Source organism: Pneumocystis jirovecii, assembly GCF_001477535.1.
Source record: "Pneumocystis jirovecii RU7 chromosome Unknown supercont1.16, whole genome shotgun sequence".
In the NCBI taxonomy this organism is placed as follows: domain Eukaryota; kingdom Fungi; phylum Ascomycota; class Pneumocystomycetes; order Pneumocystales; family Pneumocystaceae; genus Pneumocystis; species Pneumocystis jirovecii.
This window is the reverse complement of record NW_017264790.1, coordinates 89,303-106,262: the sequence shown is the minus strand read 5'-3', so window position 1 is coordinate 106,262 and position 16,960 is coordinate 89,303. Positions and strand designations below refer to the sequence as shown.

The 16,960-nt window shown below is 28.5% G+C and overlaps 8 protein-coding genes across 8 annotated transcripts; 5 read left to right on the top strand and 3 right to left on the bottom strand.

Moving 5' to 3' along the window:
• Nucleotides 1-56: 56 nt before the first annotated feature.
• T551_03308 (uncharacterized protein) lies at nucleotides 57-1,815 on the top strand (the record flags this gene model as incomplete). Its single annotated transcript, XM_018375571.1, has 6 exons — nucleotides 57-96; nucleotides 227-489; nucleotides 534-613; nucleotides 661-1,573; nucleotides 1,617-1,698; nucleotides 1,727-1,815. 6 exons carry the CDS (start codon nucleotides 57-59, stop codon nucleotides 1,813-1,815), a joined length of 1,467 nt encoding a protein of 488 aa, XP_018228177.1.
• A 95-nt stretch (nucleotides 1,816-1,910) lies between these two features.
• On the bottom strand, nucleotides 1,911-2,297 carry T551_03307 (uncharacterized protein; the record flags this gene model as incomplete). The annotated part of the gene is made up of 3 exons (XM_018375570.1): nucleotides 1,911-1,978; nucleotides 2,034-2,217; nucleotides 2,277-2,297. 3 exons carry the CDS (start codon nucleotides 2,295-2,297, stop codon nucleotides 1,911-1,913), a joined length of 273 nt encoding a protein of 90 aa, XP_018228176.1.
• Nucleotides 2,298-2,447: 150 nt separating this feature from the next.
• T551_03306 (26S protease regulatory subunit 7) lies at nucleotides 2,448-4,112 on the bottom strand (the record flags this gene model as incomplete). Its single annotated transcript, XM_018375569.1, has 8 exons — nucleotides 2,448-2,504; nucleotides 2,555-2,655; nucleotides 2,703-2,764; nucleotides 2,809-3,299; nucleotides 3,341-3,509; nucleotides 3,559-3,878; nucleotides 3,928-4,003; nucleotides 4,078-4,112. The coding sequence occupies 8 exons, from the start codon at nucleotides 4,110-4,112 to the stop codon at nucleotides 2,448-2,450; spliced, it is 1,311 nt and encodes a 436-aa protein (XP_018228175.1).
• Nucleotides 4,113-4,301: 189 nt separating this feature from the next.
• On the top strand, nucleotides 4,302-6,282 carry T551_03305 (T-complex protein 1 subunit delta; the record flags this gene model as incomplete). Its single annotated transcript, XM_018375568.1, has 10 exons — nucleotides 4,302-4,386; nucleotides 4,431-4,573; nucleotides 4,624-4,732; nucleotides 4,779-4,921; nucleotides 4,969-5,229; nucleotides 5,274-5,510; nucleotides 5,554-5,792; nucleotides 5,833-6,067; nucleotides 6,111-6,212; nucleotides 6,256-6,282. The coding sequence occupies 10 exons, from the start codon at nucleotides 4,302-4,304 to the stop codon at nucleotides 6,280-6,282; spliced, it is 1,581 nt and encodes a 526-aa protein (XP_018228174.1).
• Nucleotides 6,283-6,550: 268 nt separating this feature from the next.
• Nucleotides 6,551-7,346, top strand: T551_03304 (Fe-S protein assembly co-chaperone HscB; the record flags this gene model as incomplete). The annotated part of the gene is made up of 3 exons (XM_018375567.1): nucleotides 6,551-6,895; nucleotides 6,938-7,254; nucleotides 7,298-7,346. The coding sequence occupies 3 exons, from the start codon at nucleotides 6,551-6,553 to the stop codon at nucleotides 7,344-7,346; spliced, it is 711 nt and encodes a 236-aa protein (XP_018228173.1).
• A 273-nt stretch (nucleotides 7,347-7,619) lies between these two features.
• On the top strand, nucleotides 7,620-10,015 carry T551_03303 (succinate dehydrogenase [ubiquinone] flavoprotein subunit, mitochondrial; the record flags this gene model as incomplete). Its single annotated transcript, XM_018375566.1, has 10 exons — nucleotides 7,620-7,685; nucleotides 7,734-7,808; nucleotides 7,857-8,105; nucleotides 8,149-8,432; nucleotides 8,473-9,058; nucleotides 9,099-9,518; nucleotides 9,566-9,705; nucleotides 9,752-9,873; nucleotides 9,919-9,935; nucleotides 9,986-10,015. The coding sequence occupies 10 exons, from the start codon at nucleotides 7,620-7,622 to the stop codon at nucleotides 10,013-10,015; spliced, it is 1,989 nt and encodes a 662-aa protein (XP_018228172.1).
• A 55-nt stretch (nucleotides 10,016-10,070) lies between these two features.
• Nucleotides 10,071-11,221, top strand: T551_03302 (YjeF family domain-containing protein; the record flags this gene model as incomplete). The annotated part of the gene is made up of 6 exons (XM_018375565.1): nucleotides 10,071-10,183; nucleotides 10,225-10,264; nucleotides 10,313-10,594; nucleotides 10,638-10,681; nucleotides 10,727-11,008; nucleotides 11,050-11,221. 6 exons carry the CDS (start codon nucleotides 10,071-10,073, stop codon nucleotides 11,219-11,221), a joined length of 933 nt encoding a protein of 310 aa, XP_018228171.1.
• A 462-nt stretch (nucleotides 11,222-11,683) lies between these two features.
• Nucleotides 11,684-16,683, bottom strand: T551_03301 (uncharacterized protein; the record flags this gene model as incomplete). The annotated part of the gene is made up of 13 exons (XM_018375564.1): nucleotides 11,684-11,927; nucleotides 11,969-12,301; nucleotides 12,344-12,542; nucleotides 12,588-13,047; nucleotides 13,096-13,536; nucleotides 13,579-14,151; nucleotides 14,205-14,550; nucleotides 14,595-14,721; nucleotides 14,777-15,012; nucleotides 15,055-16,067; nucleotides 16,116-16,307; nucleotides 16,356-16,490; nucleotides 16,534-16,683. 13 exons carry the CDS (start codon nucleotides 16,681-16,683, stop codon nucleotides 11,684-11,686), a joined length of 4,449 nt encoding a protein of 1,482 aa, XP_018228170.1.
• Nucleotides 16,684-16,960: the final 277 nt, after the last annotated feature.

The window sequence follows — 16,960 nt, the reverse complement described above, 5'->3', positions numbered from 1 at the left end:
AATTCTGCATATGCATTCAAAATATTCTTTTTTTTATTAAATATTTTGTTTATTTAATGAATTTAATAAAAGTTTTTAAAAGAACAAATAAAAATGGTAAACAATTATTTCAAAAATATTCTTTAATAATTTTTCGTAAAAGTTAATTAATGATGGAATTACAATTGAGAATTTAGGCAAAAGCATAAGATAATAAATTCAGAGCAGAAAATCTTATTTTTTTTAGATAATGATGCATTAAATCAATATAACCGATATTCAGAGAAAGAACAAATTATTTTAGCTGAATTTGAACGTAGACAGAAAATAAAAAATATCTACATACCAACAGATGATGGAAGAGTTCGTTCCAAGCTCCGGGAGCTTGGAAAACCTGTTACTCTTTTTGGGGAAGGTCCAGCAGACCGAAGAGATAGATTAAGACAAATATTAAGTAATTTTGATGGAAATATAAGCTTTTTAAATAAGGAAGCAGAGACGGAAGAAGAGGTATTTTGTGATTTATTCTCTTTTAAAAATGATTAATATGATAGATTGAAGAAGAATTTTATACAGAAGGTACCAAAGAACTTCTTGTTTGTCGAAGAAAAATAGCAGAATATTCTTTAAATAGGTACTTAGAAATATGAAGAATTAGTTTCATAAGCTTATATAGTCAAGAGCTCGTATAAGGATAGCACGGCAGAAACTTGAGTCTCGTATTCCTTTAATGAAGATTGTTAATCACAGAAAAACAATAAATAAAAGATTAAAAACTTACGTTTCTATGGGGTCTCAAATAGGTGCTGATAGACCAGTCGGAATTGCTAGATTTTCTCCAAATTCTCAATATATTGCATCTGGATCCTGGTCTGGAACATGTAAGCTTTATTCTGTTCCAGATTTAGAAGAAAAATATAAATTTCGTGGGCATATAGATAAAATTGGCGGCATAACATGGAATCCAGGGGCCACTATTGGAGGAGTATCTGAAGAAGCAGTAAATATAGTTACAGGAGGGAGCGAAGGTGATATTTGCTTATGGAATTTAAAAAGTGAAACACCAATATCAACACTAAAAGGCCATGAAAACAGAGTATGTAGGGTGGAATTCCACCCATCAGGGAATTACATTGGGAGTGCATCATTTGATGGTACATGGCGTTTATGGGATTTAACAACAACTATGGAGCTTTTGCGTCAAGAAGGCCATTCTAGGGAAGTTTACGCTATTTCTTTTCAAAACGATGGTGCATTAGTATCATCTGGAGGGCTTGATGCTGTTGGAAGAGTTTGGGATTTACGAACTGGTCGTACAATTATGAATTTAGATGGGCATATCAAGCCTATTCAGTCACTTGATTTTTCGCCAAATGGTTATCAAATTGCATCAGGATCAGCTGATGATACAATTAAAATATGGGATATCCGAAAAATAAAACCCGTATCTACTATCCCTGCACATAAAAGTCTGGTATCTGATGTCAGATTCTTTAAAACCGCACATGAAGAAGTATTGGTCCAGGGTAAAGAATTAATTCCTTCAACATCTGGAATTTATCTTGTTTCAAGTGGATATGATGGGAAAATAAATGTAAGCTATTAATTATTTGTATATTTATTAACATCGCCATAAGATATGGAGCTCAGACGATTGGATTCTGATCAAGTCCTTGGCTGGCCATTCAGAAAAAGCAATGAGCGTAGACGTTTCAAAGGGTATCGCTCCATATTTATAATACTAAAGCATTTTCTAATCCGTCCTTAGATAACCGTTGGATTATCTCTACAGGCTGGGATCGAACAATAAAACTATGGGGAAGTGAAGATTCATAGAAAAACATGGTTTTTTTTTCCGAAAAAAACATAATATATATCTTACATTTAGTTCTATCTTCACTTTTTCAGGCCTTTTTAGTAATTTATACTATTCATTGTGAATATTTTGATTCTAAACTGTTTAAATATGCTTCCAGATCAAATTTTGGGTCATCAGGGTCTAAAAATTAATTATAATGATTATTATTTAACTATTTATGTTATATATTCATTACCTGTTAAAATATTTGTTTTTGAAGGCATATAAAGTTTTGTATATTCCATTTGGGCTTCTCTAATAATATCTTCCTTGCGTTTATACAAAATTTCTTCTTCTTTTCTTTTTTTCTTTGCTGCCAAATTATTGCGATGTGTATATCCATATCCTATTCCCGCCACCAAAGCAGACCATCGAAAAATCTATTTTTATATGAATATTCTGCTTAAATATAATCAATTTTATATTAATTTAGTCTTACATTTAATGCAACATGCTCCATTTCAATTACTTTTTGACGTTTAGTTTTTATGGGCACCGCACGATGTTAAAATGTTAAAATATGAAAATGAATATATTATATATATAATATAGCAAAAAAAGTATAGAATTCAATAAAAATTAAAACAAATTTAAGAAAATATTATTCTAATTACTGAAATTGAAGATATTGAGACGTAGAACTAAATTTCTGATTACCCTTAATTACCTAAAAGACTATTTAGAAAAGCTATTTTTCAAAATACAATGAAATAATACTTTATTAACAGATTCAAGAAAATCTTTTTCTATAACTATTTTTCGACGAGCCCTGATAGCAAACATTCCTGCTTCAGTACAAACAGAACGTAATTCAGCGCCTATAAAAAACTCGATTAAATTATAATTAAAAAAATAGAAATACAACCTGTTGTGTTTGGACAGAGTCTGGAAATGAGTTCCCAGCGAATATCTCTACTTACAGACATGCTGTTTTTTTTTTTAGAAAAAAAATTTAAAAAAAAGTAACTTACGACCGTGTATGGATCTTTAAAATATTTGTGCGTCCTTCTAAATCTGGCAAATTAAACTCGACTTTTCTGTCAATTCGTCCTGGTCGTAAAAGGGCTGGATCTAATGTGTCTGGGCGATTTGTCGCAAACATTACCTTAATATTTCCACGTGGATCAAATCCATCCAATTGAGTGATTAATTCAAGCATTGTCCGTTGTACTTCATTATCTCCACCAGCACCATCATCAAAACGAGTACCACCAATAGCATCGACTTCATCAAAAAAAATAATACATGCTTTTTTTGCACGAGCCATTTCAAAAAGTTCTCGGACCATTCGTGCACCTTCGCCTACATATTTCTGAACCAATTCAGATCCAATTACTCGAATAAACGTTGCATCTGTTCTATTTGCCACTGCTCTGGCACACAAAGTTTTCCCTGTTCCTGGAGGACCGTAAAGCATGATCCCTTTAGGAGGATCAATTCCAAGGTTTACAAATCTTTCTGGCTAGTAACAATTAGAATTTTCCATACACAGATTCGTCATACAGAAAGAAGAGGAAGTTCGACTACTTCTCTCAACTTCTCTATCTGTTCTTTACAACCACCAATATCGTTATATGTAACATCTGGTTTATCTTCTACTTGCATCATAGTCACAGAGGGATCAATTTTTGGAGGTAACGGTAGCTGTATAGCGTATTTTTGGCGTTCAACACTATTCTACCCTAAACAAAAGATACATTTTTATTAATATAAAAACATACCCAACTCGCATTCCTTCTTCGATATCAGTAGGACTTACTCTATCCCCAAGTTTAACAACAAATTTTGCAATTTGCTTAACATTAATAACATATTTATTTGCCTCTAAATCATCTTTATTCTGAATAATTTTTGTGCAACGTGCAACTTGTAAAGGTTCTTCTTCAGACATACGTTGTCTATCCTTAGCAAGATCCCAAAAACGCCTATCTAAAACACCCATTTCTGCTTCTTTAACTCCTAATACTTCGTTCACTTTCTTCTGCAGTTCTTTGATGTCTGCATCAATTTTAGATAAAAGATCATGATATGGTCCTGTTCCCTAAAATTTGATCAATTAAATAATATGTTTTTGAAAAAAAAATAAATACATATGTTTTCAATAGAGAGATATCGTCTTCATCTAAAGGAATAATATTTTCTTCTGGCTTATCATCATTATTAATTCTAAATACATTATTAATTTTTAAATCTATTTTGGTGTTTTTTTTTTTGTTTTTTTTAGAAAAAAAAACACTTACTTCTTGTATTCTTCCCAATCTTCTCTAGGAGGCATTTAGTATTATTATTTATGTAATTTATTGAATTTTTTTCTCAATTTTAATATTTTCATCAAAAAAGCAGTTGACTAATTTAACGATCAAAAAGTAATTTGACTTTCAAAAACTAAAAATTTAAAATTTTAAAAAATAAAATAAAAATACTATAAAATTTTAGTAAAAAGTAAAGCTTATTTTTTATATAAATGTCTGAAACACAAGCTACACGACAGTTTTGTGATAAAGAAAAATCGAATTCAGTAAGATCATCAAATATAACAGCAGCTAAAGGTATGTATTTTGTAAAATTAAAGATACTTTTAAATATTACATAGCTGTAGCGGATACTATCCGTACATCATTGGGTCCAAAAGGCATGGATAAGATGATACAAACAGGTAAAGGCGAAGTAATACTCAGTAATGATGGTGCAACTATTTTAAAACACTTATCAGTCACACACCCTGCAGCAAAAATGGTATGAATTTAAAATTTTTAGATGTAGGACACTCAATGGTGTTATTTTAGTTGGTAGATGTTTCCTCTTCACAAGACATTGAAGCAGGAGATGGAACAACTACAGTTGTTGTTATTACTGGTAGTCTTTTAGCTGCAGCTGAAAAATTACTTGAAAAAGGTTTTTATAGAGACACAGTTTCGTTAAATTTTAATCTAATAAAAAGGAATTCATCCTACAATTATCGCAGAATCATTTCAAAAAGCAGCAGCACATGCTATTGAAGCACTTGAAGCATGCTCAAAAAAAATCGATCTTTGTGATAGAAACACACTTATTCGTGTTGCAAGCACATCTTTAAATTCAAAGGTTATTACTGATTTATATTAATTATTTTTTATATCTTACAAAAAAAGATTGTTTCTCAATATTCAGCATTGTTGGCACCTATTGCTGTAGATGCTGTTTTAAGAATAATTAATCCTTCTTCTCCAAACAATGTTGACCTTCATGATATTCGGATTGTTAAAAAAGTTGGGGGTACAATTGATGACACTGAACTTGTGGATGGCCTTGTTTTATCTCAATCTATAATCAAATCAGTCGGTGGACCAACACGAATAGAAAAAGCTAAAATAGCTCTAATACAATTTCAATTGTCTCCCCCAAAGCCTGATGTATAATTTTATTTTCTTTTTATTTGTTGCTAATTCTTTTAAAGTTAGAAAATCAAATTACTGTTAATGATTATCGTCAAATGGATAAAATTTTAAAAGAAGAGCGACAATATTTACTTAATATTTGTAAAAAAATTAAAAAAACAGGATGCAATGTGCTCCTAATACAAAAATCTATTTTAAGAGATGCAGTTAATGACCTTTCTCTTCATTTCCTATCCAAACTAAAAATTCTTGTTATTAAAGATATTGAACGGGATGAAATTGAATTTATTTCCAAAGTACTACTTATTTGTTTTTAAATACTTTTTTGATAGTAAATAGAGTATTGGTTGTAAACCTGTCGCTGATGTTGACTCTTTAACTGAAGATAAACTTGGAAACGCAGATCTTGTAGAAGAAGTTCAATCATCTGGAGCGTATATTTCAAAAATTATGGGAGTAAAAAGTACCGCAAAAACTGTTTCTATATTATGTCGTGGTGCAAATCAACTTGTTTTAGATGAAGCAGAACGTTCTCTCCATGATGCTCTTTGTGTTATTCGCTGCTTGGTTAAAAGAAGGTTAATAGCTTTTTTTTTAATATATAAATAACAATTTCAGAGCGCTTATTGCTGGAGGAGGTGCACCCGAAATTGAAGCATCGCAACATTTGATGAAGCTTTCTAGAACCTTGAGTGGAACTGAAGCCTTTTGTTTTCAGGCTTTTGCAGAGGCTTTAGAAGTTATTCCTGTTACACTTGCAGAAAATGCAGGATTAGATAGTATTAAAATAATCACGGAGTTAAGAAATAGACACGAGAAAGGTGAAACAACTGCTGGAATTAATGTTCGAAAGGTATTTTTTCATTTAAATAATTTTTTCACTCATTTATTTTAAGGGAATGGTTACAAACATTCTTGAAGAAAATATTTTTCAGCCTTTATTGGTAAATACGTGCGCTTTAGAATTGTCTGCCGAGACATGTAAAATGATATTAAAGGTGACTTTTATTTAATTTTTATATTCTTTATTTATAATTGTAGGTTGACGACATAGCTTTTAGTCGTTAAATGAATGTTTTTATATTTATCATTGTTATATATATTTATTTTTTAAAAATGTATCTGTACATTCAAAATTATAATAAAAAAATGAATTTTTAATAATTACTCTTTTTATAAATTAATAACTCATCTAAAACTTTTTTCATTTATATAACTCCATTAAAGCTGATAAAATAATTTAATAGATGTATTTAAAATACATAACGATTAAATTGTTTGATATATTTAATAGTTTTTTAAAATGTTTAAATATTTTTTAAAAAATTATAGTAAAATGGGAATTGATAAAATAAAGGTTTATAAAACTTTCCAAATTCTTTTTTATCCTAATTTACCTTATAAATTTCAATGTAAAATACAAGTATTTTCAACTTTTGCAGAAGTAAGCAAAAAATGCAAAAACTGTTCAGAAATTTGTGATTCTACTGCACTTATATGTTTGTCATGTTCATCTCTTTTTGAATTACCTTCTTCTATTCATTTTCATAGGATCTTTCCAAAATCTTTTAAAACATTACCTCCAGAAGGCGATTTTTTAATTAATACAAAGGCATTGCATAAAGAATATTTAGAAATTCAAAAGCAAATACATCCTGATATTCACGCAAAAAAGGGAAATGTAATGAATTTTTTTAATTATTAAAAATTTAATAATAAAAAGAAACAGAGGGCACTTGCGGAATCTTTAACATCAATACTTAACACAGCATATTCAACACTTGCAAATCCATTGTCTCGTACACATTACTTCCTCTCTCTTCACAATATTTCTGTTTCAAATGAAAATGAAGTTTATGAAGATCTTGCATTATTTTCAACAATCATGGAGTTAAATGAAAGAATAGAAGAAGCAGAAAAACAAGAAGATATACAACTTATACAGAAAACAGTAGATGAAAGAATACAAGAAGAAATAATAAAAATTAGATCTGGTTTTAAAATATTAGATTTTCAAACTATCAAACATGCTGCAATACGGTAGTTTAAACGTTCATCTTTCTATTTTTTGACTTTTTTATAGGCTTAAATACTGGATGAATATGAAACATACATTACATGAAAAGATCTAAAAGTATTTTTTGTCTTTGGTTTATTTATTTTATTTTAACAAGTATTTTTTATATAAAAATAAAGTATGAACAAGTGATATATTTTTATTGTTCTACTTAAATACTCTAAAAAACTTTTATAAATATTTTTTATATATGTATATATAACATAAACAAAATAAAATTAATTCATTGTTAATACATTTATCTTGCATATTAGAGAATTATCTATCGAAACTTCGTCTAATCTTTTCAGAATTAAATTGTACAGATATTTGATTAAAATATTGTTGAATGTCAAGATTTCTATGTTCTATTAATTTATTTTCTTCTAAGATATATCAATCCAGTATTAAAAATGTTTTATTGTTGGTTTTTGGATAAAATATAATACTAATCTATTAAAAGCAGAAACTTTTTGAAATTAAGCTAATAAGAAATATTTGTTCATCAAGACCACTATTTAAAGTGATATCTAACCAGGTTTTTTTGTTCTTTTACTTTTCTTTTGCTAAAGAAAGAAATGAATAGCCATTGCGTGCCAAAGAAGCACAAGGTCCTATTAATCCTAAATATACAGTTGTTGATCATGAATATGATGTTGTTGTTGTTGGTTCTGGAGGGGCAGGTTTAAGAGCAGCATTTGGTCTTGCAGAGGCAGGATATAATACTGCATGTATTACCAAACTTTTTCCAACACGATCACATACAGTTGCTGCTCAAGGTGGTATCAATGCAGCACTTGGGAATATGACAGAAGATGATTGGAGATGGCATATGGTTTATTAGTATTTACTTTATATTAAATAATTGATGTTCTTAGTATGACACAGTTAAAGGTTCAGATTGGCTTGGAGATCAAGACGCAATTCATTATATGTGCCGTGAAGCACCTCGTTCTGTAATTGAGCTTGAGCATTTTGGCGTACCTTTTTCAAGAACTAAAGATGGGAAAATTTACCAGCGTGCTTTTGGTGGTCAATCTTTAAATTTTGGAAAAGGTGGTCAAGCATACCGTTGTGCAGCTGTTGCAGATCGTACAGGACATGCTATTCTTCATACACTTTATGGACAAAGTTTAAAGCATAACACTAATTTTTTTATAGAGTAGTTTATAGATTTATTATTATTTTCTAATAAGAATTAGATATTTCGCTCTAGATTTGCTTATGGAAGGTGATACATGTGTAGGTGTTATTGCTTTAAGTATGGAAGATGGAACTATACACCGATTTCATTCTCACAAAACTATTTTGGCAACTGGCGGCTATGGAAGAGCATATTTTTCATGTACTTCTGCACATACATGTACAGGTGATGGGAATGCTATGGTGCAACGTGCAGGATTGCCTCTATCAGATCTTGAAATGGTTCAATTTCATCCTACTGGTATTTATGGTGTTGGATGTTTGATCACAGAAGGTTCTAGAGGAGAAGGAGGTTATCTTGTAAACTCAGAAGGTGAACGTTTTATGGAACGATATGCACCTACTGCAAAAGATCTTGCATCTAGGGATGTTGTTTCAAGATCTATAACTATAGAAATTCGTGAAGGAAGAGGGACGGGTCCTTTAAAGGATCATATACATTTGCAACTATCTCATTTACCAGCAGAGGTATTACGTGAACGACTTCCTGGAATAAGTGAAACAGTATCTATTTTCTGTGGTATTGATGTTACTAAAGAACCAATTCCTGTATTACCTACTGTGCATTATAATATGGGAGGAATAGTAAGTTTAAATTTTATTTTTTTATATTGATTATCTTTAGCCTACAAAATTTACAGGACAAGTAATCACATTAGATAATGAAGGGAATGACAAAATTGTTCCAGGACTTTATGCAGCAGGTGAAGCAGCATGCGTTTCTGTGCATGGTGCAAACCGTTTGGGTGCAAATTCATTATTAGATATTATTGTATTTGGTCGTGCATGTGCTAATCATATTAAAGAAACGCTTGAACCTAACACTCCATGTAAACCTCTTTCAAACGATGCAGGTCTTAATTCTATCAAGAATCTCGATAAACTAAGAAACGCTAATGGGTCTCTTCCTACTGCAAAAATTCGATTGAATATGCAAAGAGTTATGCAAACAGACGTTTCTGTTTTTCGAACTGAAGAATCTTTGCAAAAGGGTGTAGAAAATATAATCAAAGTTGACGAAAGCTTTAAAGACGTTAGAGTTACTGTATTTATATCGAATATTTTTTTCCTTTTTTAATCACATTGTTTTAGGATAGAGGTTTAATATGGAATACCGACTTAATAGAAACACTTGAATTACAAAATCTTTTAACTAATGCATGTCAAACAGCATATTCTGCATTAGCTAGAAAAGAGTCTCGAGGTGCACATGCACGTGAAGATTACAAAGAGTTTGTCTTTAAATATATTAAGTTCAATTTTTTAATATTTTAATAGGAGAGATGATGAAAATTGGATGAAACATACACTAAGTTGGCAAGATCCTATAACAAAAAAAGTTACATTAAGATATAGACCTGTTAAATCTCAAACATTGGATGAGAATGAATGTAAACCAGGTTTTTTATATTTATATTTTCTATCAAAAATTAATTCATATTCAGTTCCTCCTTTTAAAAGAGTATACTAAGTTAAAATTATGTTATATTTTAATTTAACATTATTTTTAAGTATTATATAAATAGATATTTTGAATCTTAATATTTATTTTAATTTCTAATTTAAAAAATGAATTAAAGAAATCTATACAAAGCCCATGTCTTCAACAGAGAAAATATTGTTAGATCTAAGGAAAATAGTACCTCCACTTCTTGGTCATTTCCACAAAGGCCAAGCAGGCAAAACTGTTGTCGTTGGTGGTTCTGAAAGGTTTTATATACACTTTTTAAAAAACAAATTAATATCAATAGCTACACAGGTGCTCCTTACTATTCTTGTATGTCATCCATGGTAGTTTTTTCTATATTTAATAGAATCATTTCTTTAATATGAATACAGCTTTTTGGTGCAGATATTGGTCATATTATCTGTGAATCTGGAGCTGGAATAGCAATTAAAACATATTCACCTGATCTAATTGTGCATCCTATAATGCAGCTCTCTAAAAATGCATCAGAGAACAGTATCAATGATATTATAATGAATATTTCACATTTACTGGAACGTTTGCATGTAGTTGTTGTTGGACCAGGGCTTGGAACGGATCCTATGATGTTAAAAATAGCATCTGGAGTTATTTGTGAAGCTAAGAAGCGTAAAATGCCTATTGTAATTGATGCTGTATGTTTTTACATTCTATGAAGTTTAATTTGATTAAAAAAAGGATGGTTTTTACTGTATACAAGATAAACCAGAAATTATTGCAGGGTTTTTATATGTATTATGTTTTTAAACCTTTTTAAGGATGAAAAGATATAGTAATGCTGTATTGACTCCTAATATTGCAGAATTTTCAAGATTATGTCGTGCATTTAATATAAATGAAGACAGTTCTTGTGAATATCTTGCAAATAAACTTGGTGGAGTGACAATTTTGAAAAAAGGAATCACTGATTACATATCAAATGGCAGGCAGACACTTCAAGTTAATATAAAAGGTGGTCCTAAACGGTGTGGAGGACAAGGTGATATTCTTACAGGTATACTTTCAACATTATTAGCATGGAGAAAAGCATATTTAGAGAATTTATGGGAGTATGGTGTTTTAAAAATAGTATATACATTAATAATAATAGCCATGATAAAACTTTAGATGAACACCAATCATTAATTTTATCTGTATTTGGTGCAGCATGTACAACACGTTATTGTTCATATCTTGCATTTAAAGATAAGAAAAGAGCAATGGGTGCGACAGATATGATGAACTTTATTGGAAATGCGTATCAATTGTTGTTTGAAAGGTAAAATTAATTAAAATATATAGTTTTTAATTTTTTAGCGATGTTTTAAATATTTAAATATGCATTTTATATTATTTATTTAAAATGCTAATTTTTGAAGATTAATTATATATTTATATGTAAAAAGATCTAAATGTTTAACCTTTTTATTTTAATTATATAATGAAATATATAATTGTGAAAAAATTTAATTTAATTATTAGAAATTATGGATTTAATATGCACTTATAAATAGGCATGTTTTTAGGTTATAATTTTTATTATTTTCGAAGTGTATAAATACATGTAAATTGACTTTTGCTTTTTTTGAAAAAATCATCAAAATTATAATAATTGTAAAGTTTGTATTCTTAGTCATAAAAATGATATGTTATTCAATATGAAATGAACTTAATAAATTTTTGAAAATATATACTTTTATATGCTTTGCAAATAAATTGTATATTTATAAATTGCCTTTGATATATTAACTTTCGTAATCTTCGTAAAAAAATTCTGGACTATTTGGTAAAAGTATTGAATAATTGTTTCTTGAAAAAGAATCCCTTGTACTGAATCTGCGAGAACCTGAAAATAAGGAGACTATTACTGTTTTAATGTAACTTATAGCTGCAGGAATCATCAAAAATGAATCTATTATTTTATTAACTAATATTATAGGATATTGTATCCATCCAGACGGTGTTTCATCTTCTCCAAGTCTGATTTGTCTACGAAAGTAAATTTAAATAATTAACTATAAAAACATTACCCTAAAAATCTGTCTCTATATAAAGCCCACATGCAATAACCACTCAAAATAATAATAATAAATGGGGAGATTATAATCAAAAACAATCCAAAACCACCCAAACTTTTTCTTAATTTTCTATATTCACTTTCCTTTCCAGGACAAGGAATAGGTAAACTATCTTTATCGAGTTCTTTACCTCCTTGACATGTAGTAAGAGGAATTCTTCGATATCCTGTTGGCTTATAGTATTCTATAAGATTATACTTTTTGCATTCATCCAAATGATTAGGAGGATTTACACCTTTTACTAATTGACAAGTTCCATTAGATACACGCTCATAATTATAATCACTAAAATTTTAGTTAAGAATTTATTATTATAATCATCATTACCATTCATAATCTTCTACTTCACATGTACAATTTTTTGAAATATAATACTTTATGGGACTGTTTCCTATAAAACAAAGTCTATTTGGTTTTTTTCTATAATAATTTTTTACATGTCCAAAAAGACATGAACTTTTTTTTGGATATTGAAAACTCCAAATATCAAAATCGCTCTTATCTTGAAATTCTTCATTTAATTCACCTAAAATTTATAAGACAAAGAAGACTAAAATTTATCAATAATCACATTTTTTATCAGTAAGCATAGTAAAATCAATATAAATAGTGGTCATTGTACTGCTGCTTTTATTTTTAATACAAAACAAGACAAATTTTCTACTTGTATCTGAATAAACTGTTGTTATATCATAGACTAAAAAAGATTCTTTACTAGGAAAATAAACTATTTGCCATGTATTTCCCATATCTAAAGAATAATAGAAGTGATCTGAAAAATATTTATCTTTGGTTAACAATAATATAGATCCTTGATCACCAAACTTCCACATATAAGGTCCTTTTTGGACTTCTTTCCATGTTATTCCTCCATCTTTCGTCATAAATGTGTTACTATTCAAGTAATTATCCAAGTATTCACCCACATTTCCAACAGCAAAATCTAAACCGGGAACTTTATCTGATGAAAATGTATTACGAAAATCTACACGTTCTGTATATCCATGAAGGTTTAATGAACATTTTTCAAGCTAAAAAATCAATTATAATCAATTATAATTTTTTTCAAAGATAATTACCTTTCCACTACAATATTTATCACCATTTGAATCTTTCTCAGGAGGAGTCAAATAAACCCATTCGCCTCCATCATTATATGTAATTAAAGTTTTAATATGTTTAGGTGCACCTTTAATAACATCATTACTATTTACTACAACATTAGTTAGTATAATCCCTTCTAGTCCTTTTAATCTTTCAAAATCTACAAATCCATCACTATCACGATTGACGAAATCTAATAATTTAACAAAATTAGTCCCATTAGAATTAGATTTTAATATAGATCCCCATTCTATACCCTTATAATTACTTGTAGTAATATGTAAAAATATAGTTCCTGTTGTAGAATCGAGAATTGTATATGCTTCACCTGAATAATGAGAAGGAAAATTAGCGTGAGTAAAATTTAAGCCATCTAATGATACAAATGGTTTAAGATTTTTTGATTTATAATCATACTATATAATTAGTATTTATTAAATTATTTTTATACTTTATACTTGTGCTAGAATTATAAATTTTTCGAATCTTGCATAACCTATAATAGAATCATATAGAACATAATAATTATTGAAAAAATCAAATGAGTATATCAATTTTACAGGTGCAGTTAAAGATTTTTCCAAATCAGAAGCAAATACTTCACAGTATATTAAGTTCTTATTTGTATCAAAAATGTCAGTTTTAACCCAAGAACATGAGCGAGTATCAGACATTAAAAGACTCCATGATTTTCCACCATCGATAGAATAATATGAAATTGCTTCACATTCCCTTAGTAATTCTTTTTCTTTACATCCAGTATATATAATCCAGTTTTTATTATCCGGATGAAATTCAAAATTAGTATACCCAATATGTGAATATGCAGGAAGAGTAATTTTTTCAATTTCTGTAAACCGATCTCTTGATACCCATGCGTTATTTTCAAATCCAAGAAGATATATTTCTTCATCTGCATAATTATTTTGAAATATAGAAATAATACTCTCTTTTTCAAGAATTTGAGTCCATTCGTTACCTTGATTATGAGAAATATAAATTTCCATTTCGCTAGTTAAAATAATAATTGTCTATTTTATTTATAAAAAGATAAAACATAATTATATAAAATTACCTCATTTACATCATTAGGATCATTGGGATCATTGAATTTACTTTTAATATAAAAGTAATTAATCAAATCACCTTTGAAATCTTCTGATTTCACTATAATTTTGTCTGAATAATTATCTACCATTATATTAAACATATAATATTTTTTATATGAATTTTTATCACCTTTACTGCAGGGAATTTTAATTTTTTTATCTTTCATAACTCCATATTTATCATCACATGTATTTCCTGGAATTTTTCTATATCCACTTAATCCTAGAAACATATCATTTGAATTTTTGCATTCATTTTGGGGAATTTCTTGTGGAACATATTCTAAACACCTATTGTTATGATGTATAAAATTATAATCGCTAAAGTTATATTTAAAATAACATATTTTAATTTATTATAATACCATTCATAATCATCATCTGAACAAGGACAATTTTCTTTATGTCGAAATTCAGTATGATTCTTTTCAATAAAACATTTCCTTTCGACTTTTTTTCTCCAAAAATATTGTTTGTGACCCATAAGACAACCTATTTTTCCTAGAAATATATGAATGTTATAATATATACATACAAATATAGATACCAGTTTCATCATGATAAACATACCATTTTTCTAAGTCACTTTTCTCTAAATTAGTTTTATTTAAAACACATTTTTGAGAATAAACATTGCTTAAATCAATAGAAACAACATTTACAGAATTATGGTCAGCACTGTCTTTACTTTGACTTGAAACAATAATAAATTTTCCTTTTTTGGAATTTGGAGCAGTTATTAATATTTGAGGGTAAATGCTAATACCTATATCAATTAACTCCCTTGAATAATCAGTTTAAACCCTTAGACTTTTTTATATTTACCAATTTTTTCCTCTATCAAGAGTATAATATAAATCACGAGTTTCCTTATCAGGTATAGCAATAATTATATTTCCACCGTTAGCCGATTCATATTTATGAACACCTTTTAACGATAAATTCCATGTTCTACCAGCATTTTCAGATATAAAAAGATCACATTCATTATATGGTCTTAAATTTGGACCAACTGAGCCTATTCCAATAAGTATCCCAGGAGAATAACTAGAAAATATCCGCCCATTTTTATGATTGTTTGTAACAGAATATAAATGAAGAGAGCATAATTTAGAATCTAAGGTATTACAATTGGAATCTTTAGGAGATTTAATTAATTCCCATGTATAACCATTATCGAACGATATTCTTGACTGGATTTTTTTCGTATAATTTATATTATTTCCTCCCTCTTTCCAGTTTTCTATAATATTTGCTAAAATAATACCATCAAGATATTGAACATCTTCAAAATCAACATAACCATCTTCATTCCTATTTGTATGTTCTATACTAGTAATAAAATATACACCACTATTGTCAGATTTAAAAGAAATACCACCATAATGGGGATATTCAGAAGAAACTAAAATATCTACCTGAAGGCTATATGGATATGATTTCATAATCGTATAAGAATCTTCTTTTAATTTTTCTTGATGGTAAGATGGAAATTTTGCTTTATTCCATGAGTTTCCATCTTTAGAGACATACATTTCGAGTTTGGAAGATTGCAAACTTTTAATAATAGCAATTATAAAAGTCTGAATTGTTCCAAATCCATTTATATTAACTAATGGGTTTCCTCCAAAACTTACATAAGAATATGAAGAAAACCAATCATCAGATTTAATCAAATGCAAGTTTTCATTTCCTGTTTTTGAATCTACATAAATACAAAAAACCAATTTATCGGAGCCTTCAGTAAATTCTTTCGAAGATTTAGAAAATACACATGTTTTTGTATTCTCTTTGAGAAGTTTGGGTTCAGTAGAAAATCCGTCTTCTGTATAATATGCCTAAAATAATTAAAATAACTTTTATTTGTACTAATTACCTTATATTACCTTATATATACAATTAGATTGTTTTGAATCTGGGCAATCTGCACCCAAATAAATAATATAATTAGAATTGGCAGAATTGAAATTTAAAGGAACTTTGTCTCTTTCAAAAGGCAATTCTGTTGTAAACTTTTTCCATGTAAGCCCTTGATTAGTAGTATAATAATGTTTTGTATGTTTTCCTAAAACAAAAGCCTAGGCAGGAATGATTATATTGGTAACTCCATCCCTTTTTTTTTTTACCATACTGTTATTGAACGGATGTCGTATTAATAATAGAGTTTTCTTGTGCGGTATATCTTTTACTTTAGTCCATGAAACACCCTCATTATCACTTCTCCAAATCGCTTGATCTATGGTATCATGATATAGAATAACCTTTTTGAAATATCAGAAAAATATATAAGAGAAGATTACATACTGTACTATCATCAAAATAAAAATAGGATGAAAAACTATGTTTAAATGGTGTAATGGAAATACGATAATCTTTTGCCCATAAAATGCTAAATAACGAAAAACTAAACAAAATGAATAACACATTGCTTACATCTCGTAAACAGGTATGCATTATTTATATTATCTAACCTTTATATGTTAGTTTAATTAACTTTTATACTAAATTTAAGTATAAAAGATAATTGTTTCGGTGTAAATTCAGAAATTATATAAAAAATTATACTCTGAAAAGTTTTATGTATATTTTTAACTATTATTAAAAATACTATTAATTATGTAGAATGGCTGCTGTTTTATAAATTTATGTTTTCACATGTAGAAAACGATGATAGGATAGGATAAAATAGAATAAAATAAAATAAAATAAGAAAATTTTAGTATAAATTTGA